This window comes from Xiphophorus hellerii, chromosome 24, assembly GCF_003331165.1.
Source record: "Xiphophorus hellerii strain 12219 chromosome 24, Xiphophorus_hellerii-4.1, whole genome shotgun sequence".
Lineage (NCBI taxonomy): Eukaryota > Metazoa > Chordata > Actinopteri > Cyprinodontiformes > Poeciliidae > Xiphophorus > Xiphophorus hellerii.
In genome coordinates this window covers 3,219,605-3,230,873 of record NC_045695.1, presented here as the reverse complement: position 1 = coordinate 3,230,873, position 11,269 = coordinate 3,219,605, and the positions used below count along the sequence as shown (strand labels likewise).

The window sequence follows — 11,269 nt, the reverse complement described above, 5'->3', positions numbered from 1 at the left end:
TGGAAACGCAGCTACAGGCTAAAAACGTGGTCAGTTCATCTTTCAAGAGAACAATGAGTCCTAAAAAGTACAATAGAACAATAAAATAGTTCTTATCAAAGTATATTTATGTTACTAAGTTGGTGTTGGCTGTGGTGATAAATACAAATGCACACTTTTTAGATTGTTTTTCTAAAAAAAATATACCACAGTTACGTGCTGCTTTGTGTTTATGATGAAATTCCCCCAAATAAATGGATGTTTGTGGTGGCGAAACAAAATGAGAGTGTATGAATATGCTTTATTATTTGTGCATATGTAAAAAAAAAAAAGCCACTCTTTTACACATGCACAGCAAAGAGACCAAACAAAGTGCTCAGTTAGCATTAGATCTTTATTTCTCATGTCACTTTAAAAGCTTACATTTAACTTGGGAATTTTCAAATGACACAAGCAAAGATTATATACAGTACTATAAATCATCAGCTATAATAAAGGAAATCAAATGTACACATTTTGTTATTTCTGTAGCATATGTTTTTTTTTCTGAAAGGTATAGATATATTTTCTTTTGCCAGAGGCAGATGCCCATATCCATAAAGCATTCCATATTTCCATACTTAACTCTTTGCTGTTATAAAAATATCGGATATTTCTTAATTTTTCTCAATCCCTGTTTTGACAAGTGCATCTTGATGCGACTCCTCAACATTATTGCTGCAATAGCACAGTAGTAAATTCTGGAACTCTTAAGTAAACATATATATAGTAAAACATGGCTATTAGCAACTGGTTTTGTTTGCTGTTTTTTCTTCTTCTTCCTCTTACAGGAGTCTTTAAATACTCAACACTTTCAAAGTGCACAAAACGGATCTGAAAATTAGAAAAAACAAACAACAAAAAAACCCAACAAAGGTGCAAATCATACTACTAGTGAAAGCATCAGAGAGGACATGGCACTTCTATAGCAAGAGATGAAGATGGTCTAGGATGGCATTGAACTGTGCAGCTAGGCTTGATTTGGCCAGAATAAATGATGCGGTTGAGCTCTTGTGGTCAGACACGGGCCGGTACTGGAAGTTCTTCTGGTTTCTAAACCGCTGAAATTTTGCGTCACATTGGTTCAAGGGTGTAAAAAGTCCTTTCAGTGAAAGTTAAGAGAGAGTGCTAGAGCGTCTGTTGTCTACGGAGCACAGAGTTCCTGCACTGCTGGTCAACTAGTTTAATTACATCATTTTGTTTTCAACTAGAAAGTCCTGCAGGAATAACTTTCTTTTCTGTTTGGAGTTTTTTGTTCAAATACTAAAGGCAACTATAACGATCCAATGCCGGCCCTTGCCTACTTTCTTTGCCAGTTTTTCCTCATTTCCACTTTACTTTCTCAATACTGCTAAACCAAAGAAAAAGAAAATACTTCAACTGATATCAGTTTAATGTGGTTCCTCCCTTGTAACGGTCCACTACCTTTATTCTAGTCCTAAAGTCTTTCAGTTCCCTAAACATGAATACAGGTAGGGTTTTTTTTCTGCTTCTTCTACACAAAGTTAACTTAATGATGCTGTAGGATGTTGAAATGAAACACTGAAACTCAGTCACTTAAAAGAAAAAAAAAAAGAAAACAAAAAGACAATTATCACGTGTGTAAAACAAAACCAACTAAATCTGCGACGAATGCTAGAACGCTGAAAAAGGCAAGGCATTTTCTGTCGGAGTAACCTTTGAGATGTTTTAAATACCTACGTTGTCTTTAATCAGTATCTACAAAATGCGCGTCAACCATTTTGTACACAGTGATTTATTTTCCGCAATGATAACTCGTAATCATGTACAGCATGGCGCCCCCTCCTGCCTCGGAGGACAAAGTCCACTTAAAGCACTTTACCTGAGGTTTCTTTAAGAATGCTGCAGTTTGCCTAAACAGGGAGTTTCACAAACAAAACCGAACACACACACACACACCTGCGCACGCCCACTCACACACACATACAGCTTTTAAACTCGGATAACATCCCTGCAGGTTCATCGAGCATGCTCTCGTAGGTTCTGGGGATATGACGCCTGCATTTAGAGAACGGGGCGGGACTGACGGGAGACTTTCAGCTCCTCATCCAGCAAAATCCATGCAGAGACTCTGTGTGAGGCATGAGGAGTGTCACATGTGCAAAAGCCCAGGGACAGACTTGGCTATTGCTGTTTTTTTTTTGCAGCTGGTCGCTCTCACTTTTGAGTATTGTTTTTCTTTTTCCCCCTGCTGCACCATCGTAGCTTCCAAAGATCTTCTCTCGTTAATGGATAAAAGAAGCTCTGCAAAGTGTCTCTGTTCTCCACTTTGGAGTTCAGTCTTTTTTTTTCTTTTTTCTTTTTTTTTTTAAATAACAGGCTAAGTTAGCGCCCCTCACATGGAGGTCAAATGCAGCCAGCTGGTATTGAATGACTTGACCCTCAACGTTTAACCCTCTGACCTGGCTAGGGTGTTGATGGGATGTGGGGACCTGGGAGAGCAGGTTTAGGGGTAGAGAGCCCATCTCTAGGGGGAGGAGGAAGATCTTCTGCTTGTGGAGAAGCTGTAAAAGTAAAACAAATGGTCAACAATGGCGCAGATATTGAGCTGCATTCTGTATGAACATGAGTAGAGCGGTTACCTCTGGAGCCTTTGCACCATGTGAGCCACGAGGGAATCGGAGATGCCAGGGTAGGCCTCTTCAGCCAGCAGGATGGCCGCTCTCAGCTCGTCCAGAACCAGTGGATTCCCGTTGACCTGCTCCTGCCGCGCCTTTAGCTGAGGTGGGGGTCAGAGAGGAAGCGTGACCCAACTAGTTCAAACGCTTTGTAAAAGTATCCCTACCTGTTAAACTCATGTCGTGTGACCTAATAACAAGGAAGAAACTGTACGTTTTCCTCCTAGATATTAAAGTCTCCTAAAGTGCCCCAAAAAATCACCACTGGTTGTTTTCCCATGTCTAGAGAAGTGTCTCACGTGGAGACAGATTTAATATTGTGAAAATGCTCAAGGGCCAACAGTCCTTCCTGCCCCTTGAATCATAAAAGTCACATTGACATGTAATATTCTACAGCCGGACATTGTTCTACGCTTTGCTTCATCCAGCGGGTCTGGACTCTGCTGTTGAGAAACGGCTGTTTCCTGAAGGTGTGGACTCTGTTGAGGTTTTAAATGTTACCCAATCACTAACGTTTGTATGTAATACACCAGTTCAATGCTATGAATCTTACCAGAAATTGCCAGTAAACAACCATCCACTGCAAAGAAAAAAGTGCTGAGTCAAACAAGATGGCTGCGAATGTTATGTCAATATTCGGAAAATGGATTGAACGGCTTTGTTCACTTCCTCCACTGTCATTGCCAGAACTACAGGCCGATTATAACTGAAACAACACAGAAAATCAATGCCATTGTTCACAACTTCTTAAACTCTTTACTGTATTTTCATGGTGTGGCTCATCAACTTTAATTGCTCTATCTCAGGGGTCTCAAACTCCAGTCCTCGAGGGCCGCTGTCCTGCAGTTTTTAGATGTGCCACAGGTACAAAACACTAGAATGAAATGGCTTAATTGCCTCCTCCTTGTGTAGATCAGTTCTCCAGAGCCTTGCTAATGACCTAATTATTCTATTCAGGTGTGGTGCAGCAGAGGCACATCTAAAAGTTGCAGGACTGCGGCCCTCGAGGACTGGAGTTTGAGACCCCTGCAGTCTATCTGAAGTAACTTTTAGACTTCGTCTTGACAAAGAGTATCCACAAACCTTTGGGTTTTTAAGTCACTTTCACAATTGATGGCTGTAGTTAAAAATGGGAGTTCTAAGACATGGCTCTCTCTCTTAAACTCATGGGCCAGTAAGGCAGAGCAATAATAAGGAGTTACAGAGAGGATAATAGTAATTCAACCAGAACCAGTACGAGCCAATAAATGCCTTTGCTTTTGTAGAAAAGCAAAAGCTTTAGCTTTTCTACAAAAGCACACCCTTTTTAATCTAATTTCATAGTCTCATTTTACAAAACAACAACAACAAAAAAGCATTACATTTAATTAAATTACATAATTGACTTTCAGAGAGCATTGAGAGCAGGATCCTCACCTCGGCTAATGCAGGAGAAATGACCGTGGTCAGGCTCTGTGAATAAGGCCTCCTTGGAATGTCTTTTGTCTGAGGAAAGAAATTAAAAACCAGTGATGCTTCATATTGTGAGCATTATAAAAACAACTTTTTACAAAAACATTGGCTGACCTGGTCCGTCCCCCCTGACTGACCCTCTCCGTTCTGTAGTTTCTTGGGGTCCTTTTCTCGGATGGTGAAGATCCAATCATCACTGCCAAAGTCATTCCCGCCCGACGCCTGGCCATCCTGTTCTCTGATTGGACCGACATTTCAAAAGATTTATCAGTATAAGCAAAGAGTCTGATCAGCTCTCAAACTAAAGATCCCATGAACTTTATTTCCTGCTGAAATGGCAACACACTTACGAGTCCGATTCATCTGAACTGGACTCTGTAGTTCTGGACTGCTCAGCCTTCCACCTCTTGTACTTGTCCACCAGCTCTGTCAAGTATGACGTCTTCTTCGCATGGCGGACGATCAATTTATGCTTCAGCAGTTCTTTGGCAGTCGGCCTCTGCAGAAAGAGCGAAAAAAAGAAAGTGAGGCAATGCAGTCCGGAGAAATGAGCCAAAACATACAGAAATAATGTATGTTAATAATGCAGAATTACGCTAGACTACATACAAAACTGGGCTCTTTGTTGAGGCAGGCTTCGACAAACTCCTTGAGAGGTTTGCAGTAGTTGCCCTCGAGTGTGGGCGGATTGTTCTTTGGAATAAGGAATAACACCTTCATGGGATGGAGGTCTGAGTGAGGCGGCTCGCCTTTCGCCAGCTCGATAGCTGTGATTCCAAGTGACCAGATGTCGGCCTGGAGCGCGCGGGAGAAATAGAAATAACAGAAATGCTTTGAAACGATACAGTTTCTTGCACAAGAATGCAAACCCCTTGACGCCTTCTGTTTTCAATGGATTTATTTAGTATTGTCACAAACCAACAAGTGCTAAACAATTAATCAAATTTTTCACGATTAATCGATAATTGAAATCGTCAACTTATTTTGTAATTGATTAATTGTTAAATGGAGTTTACAGACTCAATAAAATCCCATTTGCTGAAAGAACAACATACTCAGAGCAATAATTACGTCAAAACTGTACAAAGATTTAAAAAAACAAACTTTGTAAATATGCTACCCTGAACTAAAACTTTAGTTGATAGTTGAAAAATCTGCAGATAATTTTATTTTTAATCCTTTAAAGTTTAAACCAATAGAATAATTGATTACTGAAGTAACTGTTAGCTGCAGTCCTAAAACCAACTCAAAGTAGTGAGTAATTCTTTCCAGGTGTCAAAAGCTTGCTCTGTTTGAACTCACCTTAGAGTCATACGCAGACTGTTTGATCACCTCCGGGGCCATCCAAAAGGGCGTCCCGACAAAGGTGTTCCGTTTGATCTGAGTGTCTGTGAGCTGGCCCGCCACTCCGAAGTCGGCCAGCTTCACCTCTCCTTGCTCGGACAGCAGCACATTGGCAGCTGTGGACAAACGGAGCGGTCTAACGGTGGAAAAACTACTACAAAGCTATCCGTCTACATCGATTTGGCATCAAACGGAATTCTCAGGTGAAACACAAACTGTATAATGAATGAAGGCTTAAGTGGATGTCTATAACATTAATGCGCAACATGATATTCACGTGTGTGCACTCTCTGAAGCCATTTAGTCAGCTACCTTTAATATCTCTGTGGATCTTCTTCTCTGAGTGCAAGTACTCCAGACCCTTTAGGATCTCTCTGAGGATTGTGGCAATCTGAGTCTCATCTAATGCGCCGGGCTCCATCTGTGACAGGAAAACAAACAGAGACACATGGCCATCGGGAACAGTACTCATTTCACTAAACGGTGGCAATATGTGTAGATAAAATTCTAAGCTAGCTTGGATTTGGTGGAATGTATTAATAGTAGTGGGCATAAAAAGTTATTGCCCACTTGCAGATTTCATCGCTTTGGTGTTTTTTGTCACAACTAAATGTTTCAGATGATCAATGTAAAAAAAAAAGACAAAGGCGCACCACATTATAAGGCGCACCTTCAATGAATGGCCTATTTTAAAACTTTTTTAATATATAAGGCGCACCGCATTATAAGGCGCATAGAATAGACGCTACAGTAGAGGCTGGGGTTACGTTATGCATCCATTAGATGGAACTGCGCTAAAGGGAATGTCAACAAAATAGTCAGATAGGTCAGTCAAACTTTATTAATAGATTACAAACCAGTGTTCTGAAAACTCCGTTCATTCCCAAAATGAATAAACAGCTGCTTTATTATTTTCCCTGAGGTAAAGTCAGTGACGTGGTATTTTCGTGACACAGTTTATCTTTTAACAACAGCAAGGTATAACATAGTGGAGGAGAACTTTTCCTTGATTCAATAAACACGTAAAAAACAGTCTGATACTGTTACGGTAAATCTAACATTAGTGCAATCACAATATACAGTATATCCACTTCCGCACCATTGATTCGTTCATGTTAAATTCTCTCGCTGCTGCTCTATTCCCGTGTTCTACTGCGTGACTGATCATCTTGAGCTTAAACTCTGCGTCGTAAGCATGTCTCTTAATAGGAGCCATTTTGGGGTCTTTACACAAAACCCAGCGTGCACCGCGCGCTTCTTCTACGGGGGAAGCCCGCGGCGGCAGCGGCTGCTTACCGTAGTTGCGAGACCTGTTGTGGCTCAATATTGGTCCATATATAAGGCGCACCGGATTATAAGGCACACTGTCAGCTTTTGAGAAAATTGAAGGTTTTTAGGTGCGCCTTATAGTGCGGGAAATACGGTAATAGAAAAAAAACAAACTATCCATATCAACACAAATATGATAAATCTTCAGTTTTTAAATCCTAACTCAGCTGTGATTAGTTTTTTTTTTTGGTTCCATTTCATTAGCCAAACCAGGATTAGATTACCAGATCTGTATAGTTAAGAAACTACTTAAGTAGAAGCTGTCAGACAATATGAAGTAGGCTAAACATAAAATCCCAATAAGCAACACCATGCCCTGATCTAAAGAAATTCAAGTTGAGAACAAAGTCATTGACATGTGTAGGTACAACCCAAAGAGAAAAGAACTGGACTGTTCAAAGTCCTCTTTGACTTTGACTAATGACAAGCCTAGGCATGCTAGTCACTTTCATTCAGATCAGTAGCTAGCTTAGCCTCCTGCGACAAAGACATAACACTAGGTGCACAATACTCTCAATTCTGGCTAGAAATTGAGAATTGAGATACAAATGTTGAAGTTTTTTTCCCTCCAAGCTACATAGACTACCCAATATTTGAGATCTAGGTTTGCTAGGAACTTAAAGCAGCAATACTTTAGACCCTTTTTTAATGTGTTTTTTTTTTAGGTTATAACATGGAGTCCTATTTGTAACAACTTCCTAATGTCTTTGAAGCGCAAACCTCTGCAAATAGCTTTAGACTCTGTCACTAATTTGCCATCCGAGTTTTGTTGAAGTTCAGTAAAAAGAAACAAGGCATAAGGACAAGCAAAGCAGACATTTTGTGTGAACAGAAAATTTACTTACCAAATCTAAGGCAGAGCCCCCACCCAAATACTCCATGATGATCCATAGCTTTGTGTCCTGCATTGACGGAGATAGAAAAAGAATAGAAGCTCTTTACTGCTTGGCTGCATGTAAGAAGAAAACGCACAAACTCCCAAATTCAGATGCTTAACACAAAACTTCCAACAAGCCAGCGAAAACTTGAATAAGTTCTGATGACCCTATTAAGAGTCTGGTGGTCAGGTGGGTGTTTCAAATCATCTGAGGCTAATCCTTTTTTTAATTTGGGATTATTCACAAGGAAGAAGTGGGTTAGGGAAGAAAATCTCATTTCATCAGCTCATTTAAGATGATGCTATGCCAGCTAAAACAAAGATGCGCTATATGTCCAGTGCTTTGTAAAACCACTTGTTTAACTTTTTTACACACCTTGTAATGATTACAGTCATAAACTTTAATGTACTACATTTGGATTTCATAAGACAGCCCACATACTCTTTCCTTTCCATTTTGTGTTTAGCTAACACATATAACTCAGTTAAACTACATTAAAGTTACGATGTGGCAAAATGTGAAAAGTTACTGGAGGATATTGTGAATTTGTAATTAGGTGGCTACCTTCAGGTAAGAGCCGTAATACTTGGTAACAAACGGACTGTCGCATTGGCTCAGCACAGTGATCTCCTGTTGGATGTCTTCAATCTCATCTTCCGCTTCCTCCAAGTCTATGATCTTAATGGCCACCACCTTCTGCGTGCGATTGTCGATGCCTTTGAATACCTCGCCAAAGGAACCCTTTCCGATGCGCTCCAACTTGGTAAACAGCTCCTCGGGGTCCACTCGGACATTCTGGTTGTTGACGGGAAGAAGCAAGGGAAAGGGAGAGGGAAGGTGGATTTAAATAAAAATCATAATAAACAGAATGAAAGAAAGGTTGGGAATAAGTCAGAAACACTGGCAGGGTGGCATTCTTTCACTCATTGCAACACTCGGTTTATGTAAAGAGAGAGAAAGACACGGGAGAGGTAAAAAGGGGAAGAGTAATGACTGGATAACGTGCAGGTTCAAAATAAAAGTAATAAAATTAAAACCAACTGCTAGACTTATCATTTTACTCCCTTTAATCCCTATGTAGACCTTTAGTATGTTGATGACAGTGTAAAGAATCACTAATCAGCTAACGGCTGCAACTTCACCTTTAAAACAGCCATCATGGACTTGAAACACGACATTCAACGGAAAAACCAAACCAGGAAATACATTTTCCACAATGTTCTATAGGACATTTCTCTGTGGCATTCATATCATAGAGTGAAATGGGGAGAAAACAACTTGCGTACCACAGGAAGTGAACTAAAATGACTTAACTCTCCAGAGGCTGTTATGTGGAAAACACTAGAGTAGGCGCTGACAAAAAACAACTTCCTTTTATGACCTCTTTTGGCCAGAGAAATGCTCATTACAGCCACTTTAAGGCAGCAGCCTTTTGAAAAGAGAGACCCTCGCTCTTATGAAAAGACATCAAAAGCTGCTGAAAAGAAAATACACATTTTCCACAAAAAGCATTAAGAAAGGAATTTATGTTCAACACTGTCGATTTAAAGCCGGGGGTTTGCGTGCATCCCTGTTCCAACACACCTGAACCAAACAGCTTAATTACCTCCTCAGTAGGCAGTCTAGTTTTCCAGCTAATGACCTCATTATTTGACTCAGGTGTGTTGAAGCAGAGATGCAAAAGTTGCAGGACACCAGAGCTAGATGACTGAATTTGAGAACACCTGGTTTAGGTGATTGGTCGTGTCTAGGTAAGTCGAATATTGTCCTGAAGTCTATTTAAAGATGATATAGGCAGCAGCTCTGAGAGTTTAATATGTAACTCAATCCTGCTTTAAACTTAAGAACTTTCCCTCTACCTGTCTGATGCTGTTTGCTCGCCAATTTCTTTAAAAAACCTATTAAGTCTTGACTGAACAGCCGCATCCCTACTGAGATTAAATGACAGACTCAGTTGTATAATTTATTCTGGTTTAATTGTCTTCTTTAGGCAGTTTGTTCCTCTGAATTGTGTTAAAGTAAAAGAGGAATTCAAATGTTTATGTATTGAAAAACTAGCATCCTACATGGTTTAGATGACCTACTCCAACACAGGTTTTAGAAATGGCTGGATTACTTCCTCAGCATGTCATCAGGTTCTGCAGAACATACTAATAATTTAATCAAGGTGTGCTGGATCAGCGGAACATCAATAATATTCAGGATGGGACTTGGCAACCCCTGATGTCCTTGGCAAACCCTAATGCAACATCTCTCTCTCTCGGGGTTTCAATTACATGGCGTGGCATTTTTAGAATTTTAAATCCTGAGGTGTCTCGTGATAATTTCCGAGCCATACTAAGGTCCTTAAACGCCTCATCTCACTAAGCTGTTTAGGTGCACAGCATTATTAACCCTCGACAGGGACTCGGTGTACAGTATGTTCTAATGCCCTCCCCTGCATAAAGTAAAACAAGCCCATTAAAAACACTTCTTACCTGCATCCCCGGCAGGTTACCCTGAACGGGAGAATGGGCCATGATGAAGCCGACTGGGTTTGCTCCTCGTCCTGTAACGAGGGGGCTTAGATCGCCCCGGCTGTGATGCTTTCAACGCTATTAATCCTGTAGGACTCCTGGCTATCCAGATTTGAAGAGAACAGTTTCCGCGGCTGTTAAACTGTGACACCACCGTCCTCCCAACACTCACTGAAGCACCTTTACAGTCATAGAACAGCCCAAAGAGTCCAAAAACAGCTGAGCCCACTAACTGACGTCTGCTAACGCAGATGCTAGCTGCGAAGCTGCAAACAAGAAATCCGCAATGTTAGCATGCTAACCTGCTAGCTAAGCGCTAAATCCAATTTGTCTCTTTAGAAAGTTGAGCTGCTGTAACTAACCTTATCTCCGATAACTTATTTAGACGCAGCCGCTATTTATATTGGAACGAGCCCAAGTGTCACTTTGTAATTGCACAAGGTCTCAGTAATGATGCTGTCAGATAGCAAACATGGTTAGCAGGTTAGCTCCCAGTAGACCCGATAAACGGTCCTAGCGCGCGCCGCCGCGGAGCGCACTGTGTCTGCATCCGGCAAGAACAAGAGCCGGAGTCCGGGGTGCACCCAGCCTATATCTCCGCCCCGACCAGTCCTCAGCACCGCTTGAAACCTGGCGTCTTCAACAGGGGGGGCAGCTCACAGATGTTTTTGTTTCCTCCCTCACTTTCGACCCGTAATCTCGGCCATCTTGTCGGTGCCGTGACGCCGAGCTGGGCGGATCCGGATCATCAGCAGCAACATCCTGACATCTCAACAGCCACGGTGCTGATGCCAGCCGCAGACTGATATTCCCATAGCTTTTCAGAAAACTTCCAGCAACTTGGTCACATAAAAATACAAGTTGCAAATATGATTAAATAAATGACTCCAAATTAATGACACCATTCGTCATGGATGGATTATTATTTTGACCAAAATTTGTAAAGCCCCTCTATTTCTTCATCATGAGTTTACATACAGAGCTTTGCAAAGATATTCAAATCTCTTGAGCTTTTTCACATTTTACCTTGTTACAACTACAAATCTCAATGTATTTCATTGGTATTTTATGACACGTCAACACAAATTATACA

The 11,269-nt window shown here is 41.0% G+C and overlaps 1 protein-coding gene across 1 annotated transcript; it reads right to left on the bottom strand.

Annotated features, from left to right (window-relative positions):
* Positions 1 to 355: 355 nt before the first annotated feature.
* Positions 356 to 10,917, bottom strand: stk24b (serine/threonine kinase 24b (STE20 homolog, yeast)). The gene is made up of 11 exons (XM_032556866.1): positions 10,138 to 10,917; positions 8,225 to 8,455; positions 7,628 to 7,684; positions 5,766 to 5,874; positions 5,412 to 5,569; positions 4,719 to 4,904; positions 4,460 to 4,608; positions 4,224 to 4,347; positions 4,074 to 4,142; positions 2,622 to 2,758; positions 356 to 2,543 (listed from the first exon to the last, which is right to left on the bottom strand). The coding sequence occupies exons 1-11, from the start codon at positions 10,177 to 10,179 to the stop codon at positions 2,507 to 2,509; spliced, it is 1,299 nt and encodes a 432-aa protein (XP_032412757.1). The 5' UTR covers positions 10,180 to 10,917; the 3' UTR covers positions 356 to 2,506.
* Between the last annotated feature and the right edge of the window lie 352 nt (positions 10,918 to 11,269).